This window comes from Phoxinus phoxinus (genome assembly GCF_949152265.1).
Source record: "Phoxinus phoxinus genome assembly, chromosome: 1".
In the NCBI taxonomy this organism is placed as follows: domain Eukaryota; kingdom Metazoa; phylum Chordata; class Actinopteri; order Cypriniformes; family Leuciscidae; genus Phoxinus; species Phoxinus phoxinus.
The window spans coordinates 19,893,313-19,919,786 of NC_136876.1; the positions used below are offsets into that span (position 1 = coordinate 19,893,313).

Below are 26,474 nucleotides of genomic sequence, written 5' to 3' on the forward strand. Positions count from 1 at the left end.
AACATATTCTTTTATCCAAAGCAATTTGAATGTGTGTGAATGGTGAAAGGGAAAACTTTCTGCAAAAATGGATATTTCGGGTTGGTACTTTAGCCTACGTGACTTCAGAAGAACGTACGACATATACGACGACATACTTTGACATAATCAGTGACTTTGATTGTCAAGTACCTCTACCAAACACAGGCAACGTTTGCTTGTTTTCTTCAGCGTTTTAGGGCATGCATACTTGAGTGGAGAGATTTGAGCTGGGCTATGGGTTTCTTTGGTGTATATAAAAAGAACGCTTTTAGGCTGACGGCCAACACAGCTCCCAGATCAGCTAAACGCTAATGACGTTCAATATCACATCAAGCAACATGCTGCTCTGTAATCAACCTTCAAGGGAAGCACTAAAACAAGCCACATTACAGAATTACTCAAACCAGGGTTAAAGTTTACCTCAGCTGTTTGGTAATTCACAGACTGATTCACTGTTTACACAAACTGGTTTGGCAATTACTATGCAAGCATATATTACTCCGCTGGCTGAAAATGACAGGAAACAAACTCATCTGAAAACTTAATCTGGTGTAAAGAGTTTCATACTGTATGTATAGACTCTGTGTGAGTGATGCATGAACACCATGTGAATGATCCAGTGTACACAGGAGAGAGTTGATACATTTACCAGAAAAACATACTAAAGCATGCTTTCTCCTTTCCTCAGTTTGCTTTGGGATCCAAAAGGGAATTTGTTCATTTAATGTGCAGTAAGCTGATCCTTAAATCCGTTTAGACATGGAATAAAAGAGCAAATTATAATGAGCTCATCTCTTATCCAGTTCTTCACAAAAGACTTCATCAGCATATCCAGCGCCACTATAGGGCAGTTTAAAGCCTTACACACACACACACACACACACACACACACACACACACACACACACACACACACACACACACACACACACACACACACACACACACACACACACACACACACACACACACACACACAAAAGTTTCCCAAAAGGGCCTTGGTTTAAAAGAAGTTCCTTAGAAGTTGTCGTTTCGATATGATGTAATACTGTTTTCTTCAGACATGAGTCTACTTCCTGTAAACATAGATTTCCTTCTGCATATTATCAGGAAACTTCTTTATTACAGTATTAGCATATTTTCCTGATAAGGAGAGACACTTTTTCATTTGGGATGGGGAAACCGTCTTTAATGGGACCTTTTTCTTATACCCGAAAAGTTGTGTATCTGTTTTGTGTAATGTTTTGTGCCTTAACTTTTTTGTAGTCATATCATATGCAGCACTTACAAGAGGTCCCAGAGCCATTGCAGAGCGATTAATGCTGATGGAGGTCTAATGTGGTGCAATATTGTTTTGCAGTGTGTCCTTTACTGTTCTTCAGAAGCTTAAGCCATGGGCTGTGATGTTGCAGCGTTAGTGTGTGTGTGATCCAGAGGGAATTATGCAGCCTTTGTCCTTCATGCTAGGACTGCTCAATTTACTCTTCAGCAGGCTTAAATGGACTACAATTCCCATGGGATGTCCACAGGATACTGCATCCTCTCTACTTTAATATTCATCCCAGTCAGCTGGTTGAAGACCTTCAAATTCCAATAGATTGATTTAATAATGTACAGAAAAATGATTAATAATCCTAAATCTCTATAACATTTGTGTGTTGTTGCAGGTGCAAAACTCCCTGCCACAATTATGGTTTGTTGGGTTTTCACGAGTTCAGTTTGATGTCTCGTTTCTCTTCAGACCTCAACCTCCGGCTGATCCCAGGTCTCCGGCTCACTCTACAGCATGACAAGCATGCTCTACCAGCACCCAGGTAAAAGCTATTGGATGGGCTGAAGACAAAAAAAAAAGAATAAAATAAATGAAATGGAGAACAAGTACCACAGACTTGCCTAGCAACCATTTGCTCACTGGTTGAAGTCAAAAGAGTCGAACCCCCCGTTATGATTTAAGCGCTGATGTTTAATACTTCAGGGGTTTGTTCATGAAATATTCACTTACAGTTTTTTTCGATTGCTAAACGACAGTGAGCACAACTGGAGCTACATGTGCAAAACTCTAACTACAGTCTGCACAGCAGCAGTTCATGTGGACCAAACTCTAGTTCGTTTTTCATTGCTTGAACACAGTTTTCAAAACTCTACACACTTATCCCATGACTTTAACCACAACCTGCACAACACTGTGGATTTACAGCACTTTGTTCAAATGCTAACACACTGCTGTTAAAACTGTGAACCACACATTCAAAACAGAACAGATTTCAGCCTTGTACCTTTCAAACACTGCTTCAGCTGAAACAGGTGAGAGTTACATCCTTACAGTAAATGAGAACATTACAGGAATTTATTTTGTTTTGCAATTATAGAATATTTACACAGATATATATTACAGTAAGTTTGACTGTAAAACATATTTTTTCTGTATTACTGTATATACTGTAATATACAACATAACCCAAAGGCTGGCCCCAACAGGAGGAAGAGGAAACATATTTTCAGATGCGCAGGAAAATGCTATTGTCGCAGATTTATGGTTTTGTACCTGCCTGCATATTCACTCTTCCTCAACCCAATAGAGGAGTTTTTCTCTGCCTGGAGGTGTAAAGTGTTTGGTCACCACCACCCACATGACCAAATGTCTCTTTTGGAAGCCATGCGTGCCGGATGTGAGGACACGAGTCCAGAGGACTGCAGGGATGGATAAGGCACTCCAGAAGGTGCATGGCAAGAGAGAACATTAGATGTGATGTTGATGAAAACCTGTGGCCTGATGCTAGAGAGAGGCAGGATTAGCCCCTCAATTATTTGTTTGAATTACATGTACTTTTAGTTTCTACCTTTTTTTCCTCATTACTGTAATTTCGTAAATTACTACAGACTATTGTGAAGCAAACTGCTAATTTTAATTTACCTTAAAGAATTGTTATGTTCTAAAAATGTAAATAAATCATGTGAAAGAATGTCACTCTATTCTTTCAAGAAAATATTACTTTGTATGAAGTCACTGAAATTGTTCAAACTGTAAAGATGAAAAGTTTGTATTTTCTGTATTGGTGTTTGATGCTAGTGTTTTTACTCTCAGTGTGTTCTGAGTGACAGTGTGTGTTATCGCAGTGAGGGTTGTGCACAGTGTTTGGCTGCACTGAGCCTGTTTTGAGCCATGTGTTAAGAGTTGTGTTGCTTGGAGTGAGTTTTGCAGGTGATGTGAACTGTTTAGCTCAGGTGACTGTTGGTAGTGCAGACTGTAGTTAGAGTTTTGCACATGTAGCTCCAGTTGTGCTCACTGTCGTTTAGCAATCGAAAAAAACTGTAATATTCTCGCAGATTAGCAGAGCACTGCATTTGTCTCATGATTTGTAGGTAAAAGGTTTTCTCAAGACAGCTTTATCTGTGCTTAAACCTCAACTGAAATGAGTTGAGATTGTTGCAGAAATGATCTACATTGTGACCTTATAATCATTCCCTGAAAGCAAGATTCCCTGGAATTTCTCTCCGGATGCTGTGTGTGTGTGTGTGTGTGTGTGTGTGTGTGTGTGTGTGTGTGTGTGTGTGTGTGTGTGTGTGTGTGTGTGTGTGTGTGTGTGTGTGTGTGTGTGTGTGTGTGTGTGTGTGTGTGTGTGTGTGTGTGTGTGCGTGTGTGTGTGTGTGTGTGTTTCATTGTGTGATCTGCTGTTAAATGATGAATGGATATTTCGAGAAAAGAACTCTAGGTGGCACTATGGGGGCAAACTTTAATTTATTAATAGCATTTGATCAGCTTCAAGTCACTTATCAGCAAGGTGCACAAGAACATCTACAATACCAGGAGAAAGCTATCTGTTAGCTATTCCCATGCACCATAAATCATATTTCTTTAGATTATTGTGGACATTTTTTAAGAGCTCTCCTTGTTTGATACTGCAACACAGTTTACAAAGGGGTGGGTGGTGTCACCATTTTCACCAGAACAGGTTATTTAACCATCCAAATGATTTCTAAACGGTTTTATTAAGTTAAAACTTCAGTGATCTAAAGACAGTCTCGAAATCAACATAGACTGTAAAAAAAGATGGACGACGCCCCTTCGCTCTCTTCCATTGGTGAGAAATGAAGCCGCCAGTGTCCCGATATGGCGCTGACATCTTGGGACTCTGCGCAGTAGCGATCTCGGGACCAGACCTTCAGTGACTACTTTGCTCAGAGGACCTGTCAATCACAGCTGTCAATCATTACGTTACACCACCGTTTTTATAGCATCATGTAACTAACTAAAAACAGACACTTGAACTTACATCAACGTGATAAAAACGACAGCAAATGACAGAACCCACCTTTGGAAAAAAGATATTTGATGTGTAATTGAATTGTTTAGTTGGTCTCACATCCCGTTTAATAACACGGGGTTTATGACCTATACTAGTAGGACCAGCCACCGGGGGGCGACGTTTTGGCTTCACTTTTCAGGTCTTGTACGGCACGCTTGGAAATTTCTGACGTCACAGACAACCTTGTAACCAATCACGCCAACATACTTCAGCATATCATTAATTCCTGGTATATTTTTCTGTTGATATGAAAAATCGGCTACATTTAGCAATATTACAGGTGAATTATGTATATGATGTTATGATTATCTATATGCCTTTCTCCGTTGACGTTCTGAGTTGTTCAAAGCATTTCTAAGGATGATGATTGTTACAAGGCAGCTTTCTGACTCTGAGATGGCGAACAGGAACATTAGCAACACAATGCAACACATTATTAGCAACACATTATTAGCTGTTTGATTACACAGTCAAGCAAAAGGCTAATCATATTAATGTGTCCGACGTTGTAAAGAGCGAAACCATTGTGCAGCGTTTACCTCAGTTAAAGTGATACTTCACCGATTAGCATTAAGCTTTGTATCAGTAGAAAACGTGCAGTATTTTTGAATTACCATGCTTCCCTCCCTCATGTCCCCCTGAGACGAGAGATTTATGTATTTTTTGTCTAGAAAAAATCTCCCTGTGATGCAAAAATCGTCATTTTGCGTCATCGGAGTATTTCCTGGCCAGACGCTAAAAACTACAGCCAGTAGAAGAATCTAGTGCCGCATGTTTTCAACCCGCCCATAGTGGGTGGGATCTCACTCACAGAATGTACAAACAGTGTCAGCCATCTTTTTTTTAAGCTAAGCTAACAGGCTCTTGCTCTGTGGAGAACTCTCCTGCTTTCCACAGTCGCCATTCACTACGCCTACATTATTACATCATTTGACACTGACACGTACGTGCCAGCTTAGCAGGTCATGCGTTCTGCTTCACACGGATCAGACGAAAACACAGGAATTTTCTTAGCAATGCTAAAACGCACATCAACGATCACTTGTTTCCCGTCACCGAGATTTACGATAAAAAGGCGTCTTTTCAGTTTCGAGTCAACTAGTTACCTATTGGCATCAATTCTTTCGATACTGACCTCTGTAACCGGTAGGCGTGGCCTCGGAAGCGAAGCAAGTGCATTCTGGGAGTTGTTGTCTTTCATCCACATGAGCCACGAATAAAATTTCTGCCTTTTCTCAGTCTAGAAGGCACCAACTTCTAAAATAATTTCACATTTCAACTACATACATGACCCAATTTAAATACACATTCATCTTTCCAGCGGTGAAGTATCCCGTGCAGGTGAGCGGAGATGGGGCTAATTTGCATAGTCATGGCTCCGCATATACTAAATGAAGCGGGGGGTCTACAGAAAACACACACACAAAAAATCACTCCACAAGCAATTCCTGTAAAACACCTAACTTGAAGTGAAAGTAGTTTTTGGCCACAAAACCTTCCTACCTGTTCATGAGTCATCGTCTGGTTTTAGAACAACTCAAAATAAACTATATGAAAACCAAACTAAAGGTTTAACAGTGGAAAAAGAGGTCCTGAAAAAAATGAAAATGAGGAAGTTCTAACCTTATTGTGGCTTTTAAAGTTCACACTGACACTTGTCACCAGGAAGTTTTGAAGTCTTGAGAACACAAACACTTCTAGAGACTTGTTTGGCAGAATCAAGCGCATGAGTGAAAAGAGTTACTCGCAGGACAGAGTTTTACAGAGTGACCTTGGGGAAAAAAGAGAATGAAAGGCCAATAAAGAGACATTTATACTCAAGAAGAGCATGTGACTTTTAAATATGTTCTTCTTGACTGAGTCAATGCTTCAAATGTAATGTAGTGTCAGCAGCTAAATGACTAACATGTGTTATAAAAACCTGCATGGCAAGACCTTGTGAATGAAAGACTTATTGAACTTGTTAAAAAGTACACTGAAACGTTTGCATCTTACACATGCTCAAAGAAGTTTACAGAACATTTTTTTCTGTAAACACACACACACACGCACAAGCAACGAAAGCATAAAGGTGTGAAATTCAACTGAGTCGAACTGACATCAAATTAGAAATAGGGGAATCCAGATATCAGTCAAGCATGAATATGCAAACTTTCACATACACGATTCTGAGAAGATAAAACTACTCTGTAAATGAGTACAATCCATCACAAAACACATAAAAAAAACCCAGATAGTTGCACACGACCAGCCTCCTGTGGTTAATGCTAACATTAAGCTAATGTGCAGCTAACCAATCTTTATCTTACAGAAACATAACCCAAACCCACAAACCCCAATCTTACTCAGAAGACACGTACACTAAATTAGTCACAAAACAAAAAAGAGAACATAAACATAAACTTAAACATAAACAAAACTGCACATTTACAATTCAAATACTATTCGTACTACACAGTTTACCAGATTGAAAATAGTATGCCCAAGATCGCATCCTATTTTTCATAGATTTTTGAAGGTTGCATCTTTGTACGCTTATATTTCTTGAACCTTTTTGGTCACAAAGTTTGCAATGCTCAGTGATGAATTTAGCTACAGTGCATGCTAGTTTTAGATTAAAATGATGGCCACAGAGCATCCACAGCTCATGTGATGCATATTACATGGAAAAAATATCAAGGGTTGGCTATAAATAGCCTGTTGTAATTTTCCATGAATTCAGGCTGGCCAGGGTCTGATGGACACAAAATTATGTTTAAAAGGCACCAAATTCATATAAATGAGTGCTTTTCACTTAGCAAGTTAACTAATTGTGCATGAGCAAAATATTCTGCTGTTTTCTTTCTGTTAACTATTCAGCACTTATTATTTTCTGGACAGACAGAAATTCTATCAAGTCTACACGTTTTCCACAGTTTTCCCTGTCTGTACAATTGATAAAAGAGCTCTGCATAGAGCCAAGACGGGCAATAATAGTGTCATCAGTGTTTTTGTTTTTGCCCTCAACGTTATATAAATCCACCCCTAAACGAAGGTATAGTATTATTGTGTAGAATATCCTGGCCTACTATTTTACTGCATACTTGTGTGCACTGTATTTACATCCGCATAGTGCAGCACATACTCTTCATAGAAATATGCTGATCGAGAAGATCCACCCAGAGGTCTATATTCTGCATATAAAATGGAAGACAATTCAATTCAATTCAATTCAAATTTATTTGTATAGCGCTTTTCACAATACATATTGATTCAAAGCAGCTTTACAGAAAATGCATCTCAGAAATGTACATAGAAAAAATACAGTTAGTTAATCATGTATTATTTTAGGGCATAACTTATCGCCAGCGTTGAGTCGTGTCTTCACAGCCGTTGGGGCATCTGAAGTCTCAATGAGAGACTGGATGCATAAATGGAGCTGGCGAACTCTATTTATCTCTGACATATACTCTAACTGGCGTCCCGAGATAACAGCAAAAAAAGCAGATGGGAAATAATTAGCGTAGCTGCTGTTCATAATATGAATGCATTTGATCTGATTTAACTGTATAAAAGGTATGAGATGCATTATGTGAATGCTTGGCTAAAGAGATGCGTCTTTAATCTAGTTTTAGTTCTCTCATAACAACATTGTGATCTACAGAGGCTTGTTTCATGCTCATCTGTAAAAAAAATAAAAAAAACAGTTTGTCTTTTCCGCTTTAACATATGTCATATCTTCACACGATCTCTCTTTGTTTTCTTCTTTCATTTTTTTCTTTTTAACATGTGGTTTGACTGACAGTCACGCTCCTGACAAGTACAAATAAAGACAGACTATAATTTGTCAAGTAATCAGAAACCATTGTTCCTGTGCATGGATTCTATATCTATATCTATATCTATATCTATATCTATATCTATATATATATATATATATATATATATATATATATATATATATATATATATATATATATATATATATATATATATATATATATATATATATGCTGCCCACCCTGCGATATCCACAGAAGGCTTGGAGACTGACAATGTACTTTACCAAAGAACCAATAAACTAAATAATAACTGATAAACCAAAGAATTCCCCAACAATTCTCAAAGGCATTGAAAAGGCTCTGTTGAATTGCGCTGATTAAATGTCGGTATGGCGTTTATGTACATGCAAATTTCACAAAGGCTGCCAGTTGTCATCCAACCTGAGCTCAAGCGTTCGCACACAAACTATTTTTGTGGCAGAGAGATCAGTATCTCATTTACGTCCTGTCCCCTGTGGTCAGGAAATATCGCAGTTTCACATCACTTTAATGTGAACTGATAATTCATAGATCATGGCCAACACATCACACATTCAGACATCAAAAATGAAGAGAGCATAAAACCCAAAACATATTAGGCCATGAAATAAAAGCCTTCAACTTTTTTATGTGAATCTTCATAGCTTCAATTTCATTCCTACTTCCATGATGGAACTGAAGTTTTAGCCATGTTATGCAGTGAAGTATTCTTAAACAGTTTTGAAATTAAAAGGACATTCTCTGTGGTCGTGGCCTGGTGGTTAGCATGCATGCATAGATATTGGTTACTGGTTAGTAATGCATTCACTGTGTCCGTAATCGAATACTGTATAGTAGGTACTACATTTGGTTTGAAGCTTCCTTTGCGACTGTTAAAAAACAATCTTCTATAAAGTATGAATGTGTGTAGTATTAATGAAATGTGGATGTACTATATCCACTATGGTATCAATTGCATTGCCTCACTGCCAATCACATATTCTCTCCCATGGCCTCATGGGAAAGTAAAGTGTCCATTGGATGCGCATTTCAGAATCTCGCCTAGTAGGTCATCTGTACTTATGAACACTATGAATTCGAACACACGACTTGCTCACATACGTTTTTTCGCCAACTATTGTATGGAAATCGGCATATTCGGACTCAGCGATTGAGTTTTGGTGCTACTGTGGGTATTGGGTATTGTAGTTCGAAGCTGGCACGCAATATTTCTCAATACTTTTCTTCTCACTCTAACTTCTCCCATCTATATTTATGACCGAAAAAACAACCAATGTCACCTTCTAATTGAACAGAATTACTAGCATGGCACATATTTAGCATTAGAGATTTGAACAACCCTTGTGCGGCAACTTTTGCCGGGACAAGCACCATCCAGTGACAAAAAGAGTATTTTTTGTCATCCTTGTCTTTGTTTAGGAACACTTGTGTTCGTAATTCAGAGACACATCATAGGCAAAGTTACCAAGGGAATTGCTTGTGGTTACTGAAAATATAAGAGAAACAGACTGGATGTTTAAACATGTTTCCATCAGCAACCAATCAAAAAGTCAAATGGCTTATACATGATTGAAGACACCTATACTTGAACAAATAAATGTCACATTAGAAAAGCAAATGTCTTTGGCGGATTATTTCCAATCTTACAGCCATGTTGTTAAAACGTTGTTAGAAGGTTGGGTATGTTGTGTCAACGTTCTGTGTTTGCTGGGAACTCATGCGTGCACACACACACACTATGTACAGAGAAAAAGAGGAAGAGAAAGAGTTAGAAATTTCTGACACTTTCAGGATCTCCTGCCTGTTACTGGAAAGCTCTCACTGCTGTGTTGAGTCTGCAAATGTGAGTTCATGGGTATACCTCAACATATATGTTTAGCAATTGATTGTGAAAGTATGAGTATGTGAATGTGTTTTTGGGAGTAAAAGTGTTCTGCTTCTGTACGAAAGCTGTGACATTAATTCTCCATAAGAAGGTGCGTTCATGCTGTAAAGGTGCAGTCAATATATTGTAAGAAATTATAGTCTGCCCCGATCCAACTTCCACTCCAATATATACATTTATATCAGAATGTTCCTTCACTTAAAAGAGCTTAATTATCATATAGAGACAATTACATCCAATCTCAGTAATATGTAAATAAATAGCATCACAGAGGGCAACCAACCACCATTTTGATTACAGGGACTTCAAATAGCTTGTCACCTTAAGCATTTGACCGTTCTAACAGAAGATCAAAGATGTTATCACTTCAGATAGATTGTATCACCTAAACCATTTGCTGTTCTGATTTCATTTACATTTAGAGTTGACCATTTGGGTTGATCATATCCTGAACAAATGGTAATCAATTGTAGAATGGGAATGGGACACAGAGAATCTTCTCAGACAAGGGGGTGTCTCAACTTCATTAACATACAGACCACAGCTGTCACAATAAGAGCAACTTAATTTACATTAAGAGTTGTAAACTGTATTAGGATAAAAGGTTTGAGATTTGGATGATCTGGGTTCATTCTGACGCCGGTGAACCCAAGGTGCTTCTGTGTACCTTGCCACTACTTTGCTGTAATAAACTTCATTTTTGAGATCTTCGACGTCCACATCATTTTTTCTTACATTGGCGAGCCAGCTCAGTCGACGGATTTCCAACAAAGAAGAGAAAAGGTAAGAAAAAGCTGTTTTCTTTCATTTATGCTGTTTTTGTCAAGGAATTCCTCGTTTTAAAAGAATCTAGAAAAGAAAAATTAAGGACAGAAGAGATCGAATTTGGTTTATTCAGTATTAGCAGGAGGAGTTTTAAGCCTATTCCGTACAATTTTGTTTAAGATTCTAACGTAACTGAATAAGCCCGAAGCAGTGTGGTGGCAAACTTGTATTGGAATTGTTGTTTCTAAAGTAATTGAAACAAAGTGCTTAAGTGTAAAGTTTCTAAAGTAACTGAAACTTGGTGTTGGTCTCTTATAATTCTGTTAAGATTCTAAAGTAACTGAATAACCCGAAGTAGTGTGGTGGCAGAGTTATATTAGATTGGTTGTTTCTAAAGTAACTGAAACAAATGTGTAGGTTTCTAACGTACTTGAAACTGATTGTTGTACTGATTCTGAGGAAATTCTAAAGTAGTTGAATAGACCCGACGCAGTGTGGTCACAGAATTATTTCACAACTATTGTGTGTTATAGCATAGGCTAGACTAGTGAGTCTGATGTGCCGTGACTTTGTGAAGTTTAAAACAAAGAACCCGAAGCAGTGTGGTTTTGCCCGACGTACTGTGGCATTGTTTTAAAATTTATAAATATTGTTTGAACCCGAAGTACTGATAAGCAATACTGTTTTAAAAAAATAACATAAAAACCCGACGTAGTGTGGTTGTCCGACGTACTGTGACAGTGTTAATTTTTTATATTGTTTATGGCCGAAGTACTGATGAGCAGACTGTTTTAAGAAAATAACATAAAAACCCGACGTAGTGTGGTTGTCCGACGTACTGTGACAGTGTTAATTTTTTATATTGTTTATGCCAGAAGTAATGATAAGCAGACTGTTTTAAGAAAATAACATAAAAACCCGACGTAGTGTGGTTATGTCCGACGTACTGTGACAGTGTTAGTTTTTTGATATAATTTGTTTATGGTCGAAGTACTGGGATTTATCAAGCTGTTTTAAGGAAAATAAATAAATAAATGAAAAAAACACAAGAACCCGACGTAATGCGGTTGTGTCCGACGTACTGTGACAGTGTTGTTTTTAATTTTAATTTTTTTTCCCAAAACGATTTTGTGTAAAATTTAAGGTCCTAAGGACTGTGACTTTGATTAGGTTTAGAAGGTTCGCTCAGTGTGCTGGTTGTGTTCATTTGCATACAATCTGGGAATAAATTGACTAACGAATATCTTAAAGCATCTAGATAACGCAGTCATTTAAATCAGACGTGGTGAATACACAAGTTATTGTAAAGCCAGATATAACTTTTAAATGGAAGAAATTATTGTTAAATACATCGCTAAACACGGTTCTCAGGGATTGTTTGATGGAATAGAAAATATTGTTGATAAACCATATGAGTGGGCTATCGTGGTTTGCTTGAGAAAATAGGCAATTTAGAAACCCAGTTAGCACTGTTGAAAGGAAATAATGAAGAATTAATTCACAACTTGTCAAATATATCACTGCACGAGCAACATGACTCAGTCACAAGCACATGCTGATGAAAATTAGAATGAGTTTTTATGATAGTAACATATTTTAGAAAATGGTTTAGCTACTATCAAAAGGGGGGTGATTCCTTATGAAGCATGTTTTATTAGCGTTGATATGTAGTTGAAATTCATAATAATTGTTTAAATGACATTAATTTTGAAATTATTTTTTGAGACATTACTGATGTTTGGGGAAAGGGGGGCAACCTCTTCTTTTGATTATGGTTTCAGATATAAGCATCAAGATGTTTGTCTGAAATGTGTAACCTCCTGGAGAAAGGTGATCTGGTCGTTTGAAGGACGAGAAGGAAGTGGAGCCAGGGGATTTTCTCAAGAAAAAAAAAAGAATAGAGATATCCAGACCTGCAAGATCCAGAACTCCAGGCCTAAAAGTTAGGATGTAATGAACTGATGAAGAGGCACAGACTTGAACAACACCAGTGCCTGCTTCTTCTAGAAGAATGGTCCAAGAAAAAAAAAAAAAAGAAAAAAAAAAAAAAAAAGAGAAAAAAAGAAAAATGGACAATGGGAAGTGAAACAAGAGGAGATTTCAGAAACAAACCGTTTCAGAGACTACGGACAGCAGTTTCTCCACATAGAGGAAAAACAAGTGGATAAAGGATGTCCACACTGATAAAAATGACACACACATGGACACAAAATGACACACACACACACGGACACAAAATGACACACACACACACACACACACACACACGGACACGGACACACACACGGACACACACACGGACACACACACGGACACACACACGGACACACACACGGACACAAAATGAAACACACACACACATGGACACAAAATGACACACACACACACACACACGGACACACACGGACACAAAATAACACACACACACACACACACTATTGTCTATTGATTGTTGATTATTTGAGTTATCAAAACTAAACAATATGCTAACATCACTGATGAGAACACCACTGAACATTTGACATTGTGAGAGCCCAACAAGGCCTTGAAGAAAGACAAGATTTTTGCTAAACAAATGCATGATGGAGATGTGGCCTATTCTGGTTTAATTTGGAATGTAACCGTTAAAACGGCTGTATGTGTATGTATCTTTCTTATTATTTGCCAATGCATTATGTTATGTATTCTGTTTAAACATTAGATTATTGTTAGATTATAGATAATTCCATGATCAATATTGAATGTTCCAAGTGGATATAATGGTTCTTGGTTACCTCGGTAAAAAAAGAAAGAAAAAAAAAAAGTAAATTTCATTATCACAAACTATGATAATTTTGCTCAAGTGAAGTAGAGCCATAACTCGGTGTGCAGGAGGCGTAGATCCCAAAGACGGGTAAGATTCTCCGATGGCCATAAGGGAACAACCTAAGGCAGGGCTACGCCGCCACTGAGGCACCTGCCCACCAGGAAAGGGAGGTGTTATATATGAAAAGGGAGTGGTTTTGATGCTTCTTTTGGGCCAAGAGCATCACAGGGGGGTCTGTAAGAAATTATAGTCTGCCCCGATCCAACTTCCACTCCAATATATACATTTATATCAGAATGTTCCTTCACTTAAAAGAGCTTAATTATCATATAGAGACAATTACATCCAATCTCAGTAATATGTAAATAAATAGCATCACAGAGGGCAACCAACCACCATTTTGATTACAGGGACTTCAAATAGCTTGTCACCTTAAGCATTTGACCGTTCTAACAGAAGATCAAAGATGTTATCACTTCAGATAGATTGTATCACCTAAACCATTTGCTGTTCTGATTTCATTTACATTTAGAGTTGACCATTTGGGTTGATCATATCCTGAACAAATGGTAATCAATTGTAGAATGGGAATGGGACACAGAGAATCTTCTCAGACAAGGGGGTGTCTCAACTTCATTAACATACAGACCACAGCTGTCACAATAAGAGCAACTTAATTTACATTAAGAGTTGTAAACTGTATTAGGATAAAAGGTTTGAGATTTGGATGATCTGGGTTCATTCTGACGCCGGTGAACCCAAGGTGCTTCTGTGTACCTTGCCACTACTTTGCTGTAATAAACTTCATTTTTGAGATCTTCGACGTCCACATCATTTTTTCTTACAATATTGACTAAGATATCATTTAGGTCTTGGTTCATATTCAGCTGCAGCATGTCAACCCAGTTCCTGAAAGACTGTTTTGATGACCAAACAACTATTGTTTTTACCCAACTGAGAAAAAAAGGAACTTTTGGTTTTGAGGTATTCAAGTAAATGATCTCATGTGTGCATGCACTTCAGTTATGAGAACACAGCCTCAAACACTCACTAGTAAAGCATGTTGATTTGAAGTCGATTGCACTCTTTAATCCAAGCACTGGTGAATGGGAAGTTTACGAGCATGCTTTTGATGACAGAAATACAGGTAAGGATTTTTTTTAACCAAGAATATACTTTTAGATGAGTATGAAATTGTGTAATATGCTTTCAGCTATCGCAATTCGCGGATATATTATATAGTATCAAAATAAGTCATATTCAAAAATCACCATTGACAGAAGTGGAAAATATATTTATGATATTTATTTAAGATAATTTGGGTGGATTCATGAAATAGAGCACTAATGTTTGAAAAAACTCAAATTATTCCATTCTATTGAACTCACAAAGACTGAAACAACATTGATAATACAATGGGATATATAGGGAAAAAAAGATAATTGATAAGTTATCATGAAGTGGTAATTTTAACAATTTTCACAAAACAACTTTGTTATAAGCTTCCCTGAAGACTTTCTGAAGAAAAAAAAAATCTCAATAAGAGAATAGACAGATAATCAGAAATCAAAAAGACTACAGATAAAAACAAATTCTCACACGTTTTTATCCCTAAGATTCTCTGAGATATAACAACATTTAACCTAAAAATTAAACATGAAGATATATTCGGAAGATGTTTCAAAAAGAAAATCGGAACTAAAAAATGGTTGCTTTAAGCATAAATAGCTTAATTCAATGCGTTTCATGCTTTAAACAAGAAAATAATACCACAAAATGTATTAGATTTCTGAAAACAAGTTACCTTCTCAAATAAATCCGTCTTGTTGTAGTGTTTTACACTGTTAAACTGTTTTTTATTTTATTTTAATTTTTTCATTGGAGTGCATTCACACGAAAAGACCACCAAGAGTTGTTGCGGTAAAAACTAATTTTAAGTCAGTGTAAGAACAAGGAGTGAGGTATAGCCTAAAACATGTATTTGTTTCTTTTGCCCTTTCAGCTCCTCACCTACGTTCGCTCCTGTAATTCACCGCAGCTAAACATAGCAGCCGTACGCCAAGCAACCTCTAAATGAAAGCGTAAACTTTAAAAAGTGGCAGAAAGACATAAGAAACTAAACTAACTTTTACAAACTACACACATTTTAAAGTCAATTTCCGACAGAACGTGTTCAGTTTGACCACATCTCTTTCCCCAAACGCCCCTCACAGTCTTTTAAGCTCAGGGAAATCCCTTTCTTTACAGTTTCCTGGCAGTTGCGAGAACAGTGACAGAGTACTGCGTCTGTGTTTCACGCTGCGTCGCTCCATGGGTTAAGGGTAGATGGTCATGTTCACCGCAGAAGCGTAGTTTTGTGTAAAGTTATTGTACAAAACGTGTGCCATGAAGATCTACAGCAATTATCAAGATTTGTACCTGTTCCTTGAAGTGCTCCATTAATTAAAATATGGATTTGGAGGTCACCATGCTTTTGTCGCAAACAGTAAGCAATTTTATATAGGCTATGCAACTTTGTGCTTTAAAAAAAATGTTTGTCCATTCTTCATTTTTAGATGCTTTGTTACATTTTCAAAATAACTAATACTTTTAAAGTTAAGTGTGTCAGTTTCTGTGTTAAAACACTTCTAACTGTAGACACAACCAATTGTATGAGTTTTACGCAGGACAGTCTGTTTGCCGGACCAATGGCAGACGGGAGTGGTGTTCAGGAAAACAATCTTTATTTTTTACAATTTGGTTTCATTTGGTGGCGCAGAAATGACTTCAAAAACACTTCAGCTTTAAAGTTTGCTGTGTGGATGCAGCATTTGTTAATGGCAGGAAAAAATTGAATGTAAGAAAAATGAACTGCCGTACTTAAAAGCAATAAGTATTTCCCAGAAGCATGTCTGTGGTGTGTTTTTGTGTTTGCTTTTATAACAGCATGATGTCATTCCCCTAAAATGAAAATTCTGAAATTACCTCACCCTGTTTTGTTCCAAACTGTATGACTTTTTTTTCCTTCTGTGGAACACAAAATTAGATATTTTGAAGATTTTTTTGAAAGTCAGTGAGGTTCAATGTTGTTTGTACCCCCAAAGTTCTTCAAAACAAACGACTGCAGGGTGAATAAACAATGACAGAATTTTTTTTTTTGGGGTGTACTGTCCCTTTAAATGTAATGGTACTAACCATCAACATTGGTTTGTAAATATTCAGATATCGTGGAAGTAACCAGAAGAATCACCTGCTGTAAAAAAGAAAGAAAAAAAGAAGCGCCTGGCCTCTGATCTTGCATCTCTCAGCTACAATGTTCTCCACATGGATTCTGCATATGGTTTCAATCCCTCTGCTGTTCAGACAGGGCATTGGTATCAACCAGTGTCCTCATTATGAAGTCAAGCCTGGGAAAGGTGAGAGAGAAAGATAACACCTTCAAACATTATTGTATTCAATTCTCTTTTATAAAACCTGTGTAGTTCAGGCCTGTGTCCATCAGATAGACCTTATCGGTGGTCTTTCTAATCTTATTGTGGCCTCCGTCCTGGACTCATACATATAAATGTTATTATCCCAGCAAAAATAAACCCTTATCTTGGACCAAGCTAGACAGTCAATAGAGATTTTCCTTAGCAGACACTTGTAATTGAGGACGTGGTCAGTTGGATTTGCAGTTCCAAAGAGTTTTAGAAATTCACTTCTAAGTAATCTTGAGAGCCTTGCTGAATCTAAGAATAGTACATCAAAAAATCCATTTAAGTTTAGCCATCCAAAAATGATATCATCCAGAGCTTTGTCAATCTAAGTTCCTGTCTGTGGTCACACGTCTGTGAGACAGCGATGCTCTCGGAAACAAAGTTTGCTGTGTTCATGCATTACAATTTGAATGTCCAATGGTTCACATGAAATACTTTTGGGAAGAATGTCTTGTAATGTGACATCCTAAAGGCACCAAGAACAGTAAATATAAAGATAATAACTATAACAATATCTATATTAGCAGGATGGATTCTGATTGGCTGTCATTGTTTTTTAATCTTTCAACCCCTTACGAAAAATAGGTTTATTCAAGTGTGCTATTAGTATAAAGCCCCCCTGTGGTGTAAATTAATTTTTTAATGTTGTTTAAATGTCTATGTGGTGTTTTTAATATGCTTTAAGGCAATCCATGTGAACATTCATATGTCAACACCATTGCTGAGTATTTTCTCTTTAAAACTTGACTAAAAACAGTCTCAAAAACTAAGTTTGAAATTACTGGTGTTTCTGATGTCACAGACTACCTTGTAACCAATCAAATCAACGATAGGGCGGGCTTTAGCATATCATTAACTATGCTGTGAAGCAGGGGAGTCTCGAGAGAAGCCAGTCATCCCGGTATATTTTTCTGTTGATGTGGAAAAAATAGGGTAGATTTAGCAATATAGCGGCTGTATGATGTATTATGATGTTATGATGAACTACTGTATATGCCTTTCTCCTCTGACTGAGATGGTAAACGGGAACATGGTTTGTGTAACATTAGCAACACATTATTAGCTGTTTGATAACGTAGTCAAGCTAAAGGCTTATCATATTAATTACTTTTATGTGTCCGACGATGTAAAGATCGATACCATTGTGCAGAGTTTACTTCAGTGAAGTTGAGCGAGTGAATCTCCAAGCCGGTGTGAGCAACTGGAGGCGGGGCTAATGAGCATACTCATAGATCTGGGCATACTAAATGAAGCAAGGGTCTCGCGTAGTTGTATGTTGTCTCCCTTATGTCGTAGCGTCTATCAAATCTGTGCAACTCAGACATGAACTGATGTTACTGACTTTACCTTTAATATTGACCTCTGATCTCTTGATTTAGATTCCCCATTGATGGATTCCTTGCAGTGCAACAATGACTACTCGACACATGTGCAATGCAGATGGGAGGTCGATCCATATGTTCTTCCACAGGCTACAGCAAACAAATCCATCTTTGAACTCTACTACTGGGACAAGAGATATAAGTAGGTGAAAAAAAGAAAGAAAGAAAGAAAGAAAGAAAGAAAGAAAGAAAGAAAGAAAGAAAGAAAGAAAGAAAGACTACAATGGGGAAAATTAACATTATCTCTCTCTCTCTCTCTATCTCTCCTTCTCAGTAGTGAAAAACGTTGTGACCTGCTCAGACCCGGTGTGCTTTTACCCAATGGGAAGATCTTTCACGAGTGTCACTACAACACTACAAGGTTTTCCATAAGAACAAGTCACACTCTAATTTTCAAAGTACCCTGTAAGAACTCTGGAGCCACAACCCTCAAAGTTGCTCAGCATGGTGAGTGTTGTGTGTTTTGTGCATGTGTTTACCTTACCTTCTAAAGCAAATCTGGTGTGGAAAGGCATTTTCACCGTTCTGTGTGTGATTTTAGGAAAAGTTAAGGCCCCGATTGACTTGACGGAGATGGAGGCTGATGGCGGAGGTCATCTGCTGTCCTGGAAAAGCCCATATCCCGCATCCTCAAATATCACAAGAAGTCTTACGTACCAGCTTCAGTATAGCAGTATGCAATACTGGACTGTGAGTACACACACATCCAGTACATTGTCAGAAAAAGATGTGCAAATAACTGTGCTCTAACTACCCTTTAGGGGATGTTAATTTAAGATAGGGAACTAACTTACTCCCTTATGGTGCGTTCACACCGGACGCGAATAGCGCGTCAGGCGCGAGTGATTTCAATGTTAAGTCAATGCAAAGACGCGTTACGCGCGTAAAACGCGTGTAACGCGTCTTTCCATTGACTTAACATTGAAATCACTCGCGCCTGACGCGCTATTCGCGTCCGGTGTGAACGCACCATTAGGGTTAGATTCAATAAACATGAATATAATAATATTATTGTAATAAAATATAATTGTAATAAATTGTCTTCAATATATATATATTTTATACAGTAAGAACATGTTCAATTTATTAAAAATGACAATACAGACATTTGTAATGTTACAAAAGATTTTGATTTCAAATAAACAGTTTTTTAACTTTCTATAATTCAAAGAATGCTAAAAAAAAAAAAAAAAAGTATGAAATAAATAGTCTTAAATGAGGAAAATGCATCAAAGTATAAACACCAAACCCTAAATGGCATTAAATCGCTCACATACTCAAAATAGTATCTGATTGCAACATTTTCTATACCTTGTGGATATCCTGTCTACAACGATATCTGTGCTGCAGCAGCTTTGTTTCACTGTACTATCAAACAACACAATCTGACACTGTAAGGAAACGTCATAATAACCTCAAACTTTCCCACCTAAGATAAAGCCTCCACATGAAAGAGTGATGCTAGCGGTCTGAAACTGGAGATAGATGAATGCTGAGTGTTTTTATTTGTGTATTTATGCGATTGGTGATGACTTAAGTGAGGGATAATGTACGTCCAGCCGGTTGCTATCCGCTTTGCGTTGGGGCCCTGATCCCTCTGTCCAGTCACCCGGAAATAACATACCGCTGGATGGTGCAATTGACCAATTAGAATCAAGTATTCCACAAAGCCGTGTATTCATAATATTATAATATATTCATAAATAATTATAACGTATGGCTACAGCATGATTGCAAGTGTAAAGATTTACACAACAGTTCAATAAACAATGTGTTAATATATTGATTAACTTACACTTGACGCAATACTGAGAGTTGTTTGCTCCGCCAAGGACAGTATTTCCAAAAGAAGCCACAGAACAATCGACTATTGCTTGTCTCCGTGAAACACACAGTGGTGTTTACTTCCTGAATATATCAGTATATTAAAAAATAATAATAATTCAGTAAATGCTTTACTTTTGAATTTAAAAATAAGTAAAAAATAATAAGGCAGATGGCTTCAACAAGCATATACAATCAATTAACAGTCTCAGAACTCACAGTAGGTCTGTCTTTAAAGTTATTTATGATGTCAGATTTTATCGGTTGCATGTTATTTATAAGTTCTCATTCTGTTTTAATGGAACAGATTGTGGATAACATTAATGCGTCCGAGTATATGATTGACAAGGAGTCACTTTTGCCCGGACACCATTATCAAGCCAGAGTGAGGGCGCGGGGTCCTGTAGGATTCTGGAGTGACTGGAGCCCCCTGGTGTCCTGGAATACTCCCAATGGTGTTATTTTTGTTTATTTATTTATATATGTTTGCTAACAATCTATATATTTTTTTCCTTATTATACTGCAAATACCTGTTTTAATGAAGTTCATGGCCTCTTGCAGATGGAGCCTTTAACCTGCAGTGTGTGATTGTGGGAGAAAAAACTGTGACGTGTACCTGGCAAATGAAGACAGACCGTTTTCAGTTGATGTCTTATCATCTCTGGTGCAGTGACAGTGAAAACACTGAGTGAGTTCTCCATCCATCCCAAACTCATGTGATGTCCCTAATAATTGATACAGTGTGATGTCACATCCTGTACATTGACAACCCTTTCTCTATCCCTCAGACCCTTTGCTTGCTGTGAATATCCTCAGCTGCAGTCTCAGGACGTTGAGCTATCTGAGTTTATGTGTTCTGTGAATGTCTCTGACCCTTACTTGTTAACAGTGGAGCTGAAACCAGTGCTATACAGTAGGATGTTCAAAACTGCAGAACACAGTAAGTCTCTGTTGTTTAGTGGAGTCTTGAGTGCCAGTGCTGCCCTCTGGAGTTTAGGAAGAACATTCATGTTTGTTCTTCTTCTCCTCAAGTTAAACTTTCACAACCTGACCAGATTCAGGTGATGGAAGAAGATGGCACCTACCACTTTAACTGGTCTGTACCAGTTGTTCCATCAAAGGTGGAGATGTCGTACTCCACCCAGCTAAAAATCTCAACCAACGAGGTGTGTTAGCGACTTTCGGTATCCGTGTTGCATTGACTAAATGATTCACTGTAGCTGTGACTGATCACATGCCTGCTTTTACTTTCTTTTTTGTAGGACTCAGTCATCATTACCCTTCAAGAGGGGGTCAACAATTTTGAGTTTCCTTCTGGGAATCTAAGTTCTTCAACGAATTATCAGGCCCAGATCCGAGTACTGCCTAGTGTACACAACAACGTATTTAAAGTTCAGCCATCAGATTGGTCACAGTCAGCAGTGTTCACCACTAAGCCAGGTAACACTCTGCACTTCTGATCATACAACCCTATTTTATACTTTAATTTTAGACAAATTTGGATAATGTGTCCAGTTCACAATTGAGATGTGCTCACTTTTAAAATGGTTTAAAATGATGATTTGTAATGGTCTTTAATGTAATGGCACAATGGTCTCATTTCTTCCTTGTAAATTCAAATAAAAGCAAAGCAGAAACTATACACTAAATCGTGTATTAAATAAGGTTTGAAAAAAGTAGATTAATATTGACATATCCGTTGAATTTGGGTAGATTGGGTGAATTTTGGCACAGAGCATTTTAAAATCACTCTGCTGCATGTGTGTTTATGTATGCATGTATGCATTTATTTGTTTGTTCATTTATTCATTCAGATATACTTATTGAGTGTGTTGTATACTCTGTACCAGGGGTCACCAAACTCGGTCCTGGAGGGCCGCTGTCCTGCAGAGTTTAGCCCCAACTCCAATTAAACACCTGAACCAGCTAATCAAGGTCTCACTAGGCATACTAGAAACTTTCAGGCAGGTGTGTTGGACCTGGTTGGAGCTAAACTCTGCAAGACAGCGGCCCTCCAGGACCGAGTTTGGTGACCCCTGCTCTGTACTCTTGTATACTCTGTCCTGTGTGTACATTTTTTTTTTTTTTGCATTAAAATAAAATCAATTTATACATGTGTACTTAATTCATTGAGAGATTATTTAAAAATAACAAAGATGTAAGAAGTTCTGGGGAAAAAAATTATTTAAGCTTATAGGACAACATTAATTGATACCCACAGGACAGAACTCAATACATGATGCTTTTTTGTGTGTGTGTAGTTTTATTGCCCACCAGCTCTGTCATCTACATTTTGGTTCCTGTGTTGGCGGTGGTGCTTTTCGTCATCTTGTACAATGCCCTTCCTGCCTGTCACAGGTAAAACACACCACGCTATAACATTTATGCACCTATCCAACATTTGATCAATTCATGCATTACCTGGAAATCACACTTATTACACTGGCATTGCTAGCCCGGGGTGTTTGAGCTACAGGAACATTCATTATGTAGATGTTTTTGTTTGTGTGTTTATGTATTCATGTGTGTAATTCTAATAACAGAAGGATCATGTTATGGAATCTTTTGGTTCCATCGCCCATAAAGAGCAAAGTGTTGGAGGGGATGAACAAGGTGAGTCTTTACGGACTGAATTTTTTTTAAATTACTGCTTTAGTTTAAGTTTCAGTAACAGTTTCCTTTTACTTTGTGCTAAAGACGCAGTAGTCGATTTCTGAGAAACACTTGGATATTTAAAGGGCACCTATTATGACATTTAAAATGTTCCTAATGTTGTTTTGGGAGTCCCCAACAACAGTTTTACATGCATGCAATGACAAAAAACACTTTTGTTGTCGTATAATATGCATTTATTTATACCTGATTTGCTCACCGACTCCCAAATGATTCGTTCAACGACTCATTTTTCCAAACCCCTCCTTTGCGCGACGCTTATCTGCGTTGATTGGTCATTGAGTACAATGATGCTTTTATCAATTAAATTGTGTTATAATAATGATTATAGTCCACTGCTTTGTAGTTTGTAGTAAAAAACTAAAAATAAGATAAAGAATTTAATGTTACGGCGAGCATAGCCCAGAGTTCATATTGTAAAAGCACAATCAGTCTTTGTTTGTGTTAGCCCGATGCATAAACATAACGTTTTTACAAAAAAAAACAAAAAAAATGTAGTTACGTTACTACGAGGTATTACTCTATTCTTTAAGACAACTCCAAAAACAACGACAAACACTTCACATATCTCAATACAATTGTCATTGAAGACCTAGAAGCTAAACGGTGCTTACACAACAAACAAAATAATTATTAAGCATGCTACATAAAACATAAAAGCAACAATTATTAATAACACTTACAGGTTGTGATACGGAGGAGAAAGCTGATGCAAATACACTTGGAACTGAACCTTCCTTCAATATCAGCCGCTCGCGAATCCAAGTTTGATTGCATCAATCGTCTTCAAAATGGCGCGAACAAAGCATAAGGCTCGGACTATACTTCTGTGGTATAGTTGTATGAATTGTAGCCACTTAGTCTTCAAATGCTCCTCCTTGGGCAGATGAAAAAAGTTGGCTTTTGAGTCGCACTTCAGAACACACGACTCGTCGCCATGATGTTTTCCCTGGCCTTGGAGCGCAGTAAGTGGGCGTATCGTATTCAAATAACTTGACAAGTTGACGTCATCTAGTCAGAGAAAAAGATTCGGTCTTCTAACGATTCATAAAAATGACTCAGAGTCGACTCTTACTTTTGAAAGACAATAACTTTATATACGGTGCACTTTCATATTTCAAACTTTGCAGGATTTTTTTGTTCACTTAGATCTATGTTACACACTACATGAAAGGTAAATTTCTAAATTCCATAATAGGTGCCCTTTAAAATCAACCCAAACAAACACAACCCTCTCTCCCCAAAATGCACGAACATGGGCAAAGCAAAATAATGCTTTGCCAAAAATAATGCAAAGATGACAAACGAACGACAAAGAAGAAAAAAAATTGACACACAGCACACAAGAGCATATATACAAGCAAGAGTTGGTTGTTAGTCGCCAGCAGAACAGCAGCTCCATACAAACAATGCCAATAAAAACTGTTATGTTAGCTAACATTACAACAACAGCATATCTTGGTTCTGTGATACATAGCAAAACCAATGTAACACACATGTGGAGCAGAAACAACGCAACCTCTGCGTCTGTTTTCAGGCCTTCCAGCTTCGGTCTCTCCAGCGCTGGAAAGCTGCTTTTTTAATATTAACGCGGTTCTTAAAGTTCTTGCCCGATCAAAACCCTTCATCTCCCAGTGATATTCCTCTGACCTTTTCTAGCTGCAGTCTCTCTGGCTGCATCCGAAATCATATTTAAATCCCTACTATATAGTAGCTGAAAAACATATGTGACAAAAGAAATATGTCCGAATTCACAGTACTCATAAAAGAGTAGGCAAAAAGTACCCAGATTACCTTTTTCCGGCAAGATTTTGATGTGCGCATACAATAAGTTCAGCGAATGTGCATTCTGCAGCACAACAGCTAAAATGATTGGTTTTTGTCAATCGGTTTTGTAACTAGTAATCGGGTTATGGTGTAACTAAATTACATATTTGCTTTTTCTATCTCTCTCTCTTTCAGAAGTCTCCCACCGGATGGCCACATATCATTGAGAAAGAGGCGACCTCTATTTGTGTTCTGCTGGCTTCAGACAATCTCAGTATCTGCAAAAACAGGTATAAGCTCTCACTCATATGAAAACATTTCACAATAAAACAGTTCTAAATTTACACGGAATGAATGTGTAGTGTAGCTACTTGTGATGTACAGAATATCTACGTATATTTGCATGATCATGGTCTTTTGTGTAGGAATTACAGTATGGTCTCTGCAACAGTGCTATTTTAGTATAATTTATATACTAATATCGTATTTATAAATAAAAAAAATTAGCTTTTATTTTCATGGTTTAAGATGTTGTTGTTTTTTAGTGCAATTTTTTGTAAATGTTGTACTTTTGCTATTTTTATTACTTTTTATTTTATTTATCTCACATTTTTATATCAGTTTTAGTTTGACTAATTTTATTAAATGTATAAGGCGCTATATAAATAAAGGAGACTTGACTTCAGCTTTGTTTCAATTACCATTTTTTTGTAATAGTTGTATTTTTGTTTTAGATTGTTAATAATACCGTAGCAACACTGCTCTGAAATGTCTTTGCATCCAGCTAATGCCACCAGTTACACTTTTCTTTGCAAACCCTAAAAAATACGTTGCATTATGGTGTGGGTTGCGTTTTGTAATTCATGTCGACTTTAAAGTGCATCTCAAATCTCTGTCTGACATTGTTTTACTTTTATCCATCATTTTGTTACAGTGTCACATTGGAGCCGCTTTTGTTACACACTGAAGATGTGAGTTTAAATGCTGTTAAAATGGGACAGTCAAGTGGATCAAACCACTTGTGCACTTACGTAGGGGAAGGCATGTGCAAAGACAAATCAGGCATGAGCTTCAGCGGGCCTTATATTCTGTGCTGTGAGGATTCCTGCACTCAGGACAAAGTATTGGACGGGTCTACAGACAGAGATCACACATCTGTGTTAGGAAAGTCTGAGAGTTTTGCTCCAATAAATGGAGGCTACGTTGTAACTCCTCCCACCGCCATGCCAGCCATTCAAAACCCCGACCCCGTTGACAGTCCGAACAATAACCCATCAGATGAACCTTTAGCGTACACCCCCAGCCCAGATCAGGGTTGTACGGTCCTCCCTCATCCGTCAGGATACTTCACGATGCCATGTGTTGCCATGAAACAGTGAGAGCCGAGTGGATCGTCTGGAACAAAATTATCAAGGACTCCATGTTAGTTTGGTGCATTTATAAAGTCCTCAAAGATGGACCCAGAGATGCAAGCGAGGGCCATGGCTACAATGTGCATGATATTGAGCACAATAAAAGCAGGTCAAATCTTTGCTTTATTTCAAATGTCACTTTAAAGGGATAGTTCACCCAAAAATTGTCATTACGTATTTCAACCCTGTATGAGTTTCTTTCCTCTGTTGAACAAAAAAAAAAAAAGATATTATGAAGAATGTTGGCAACCAGACAGTTGACGGCACCCATTGACTTCCATAGGAGGAAAGGAAATACTGTGGAAGTCAATGGGTGCCGTCAACTGTCTGGCTACCAACATTCTTCATAATATCTTCCTTTGTGATCAACAGA

The 26,474-nt window shown here is 37.6% G+C and overlaps 1 protein-coding gene and 1 long non-coding RNA gene across 5 annotated transcripts in view; both read left to right on the plus strand.

The window, feature by feature from the left end:
- LOC307004141 overlaps positions 1-26,474 on the plus strand; it is a 107,898-nt gene that overhangs the window by 62,922 nt on the left and 18,502 nt on the right. The gene's annotated exons all lie outside the window — the stretch shown is intronic.
- csf2rb (colony stimulating factor 2 receptor subunit beta) lies at positions 14,596-26,314 on the plus strand. 4 transcript variants are annotated; one of them, XM_079590487.1, is made up of 14 exons: positions 14,596-14,731; positions 16,786-16,979; positions 18,422-18,566; positions 18,699-18,871; positions 18,966-19,114; positions 20,556-20,703; positions 20,811-20,937; positions 21,038-21,189; positions 21,282-21,415; positions 21,512-21,689; positions 22,511-22,607; positions 22,793-22,862; positions 24,885-24,979; positions 25,624-26,314. In XM_079590487.1, the coding sequence occupies exons 2-14, from the start codon at positions 16,877-16,879 to the stop codon at positions 26,066-26,068; spliced, it is 2,016 nt and encodes a 671-aa protein (XP_079446613.1). In that variant the 5' UTR covers positions 14,596-14,731; positions 16,786-16,876; the 3' UTR covers positions 26,069-26,314. The 4 variants fall into 4 exon arrangements, with proteins under 4 accessions (XP_079446613.1, XP_079446612.1, XP_079446615.1 ...); XM_079590486.1 differs by lacking the exon at positions 14,596-14,731 and adding an exon at positions 15,839-16,069; XM_079590489.1 differs by lacking the exons at positions 14,596-14,731; positions 16,786-16,979 and adding an exon at positions 17,879-17,943.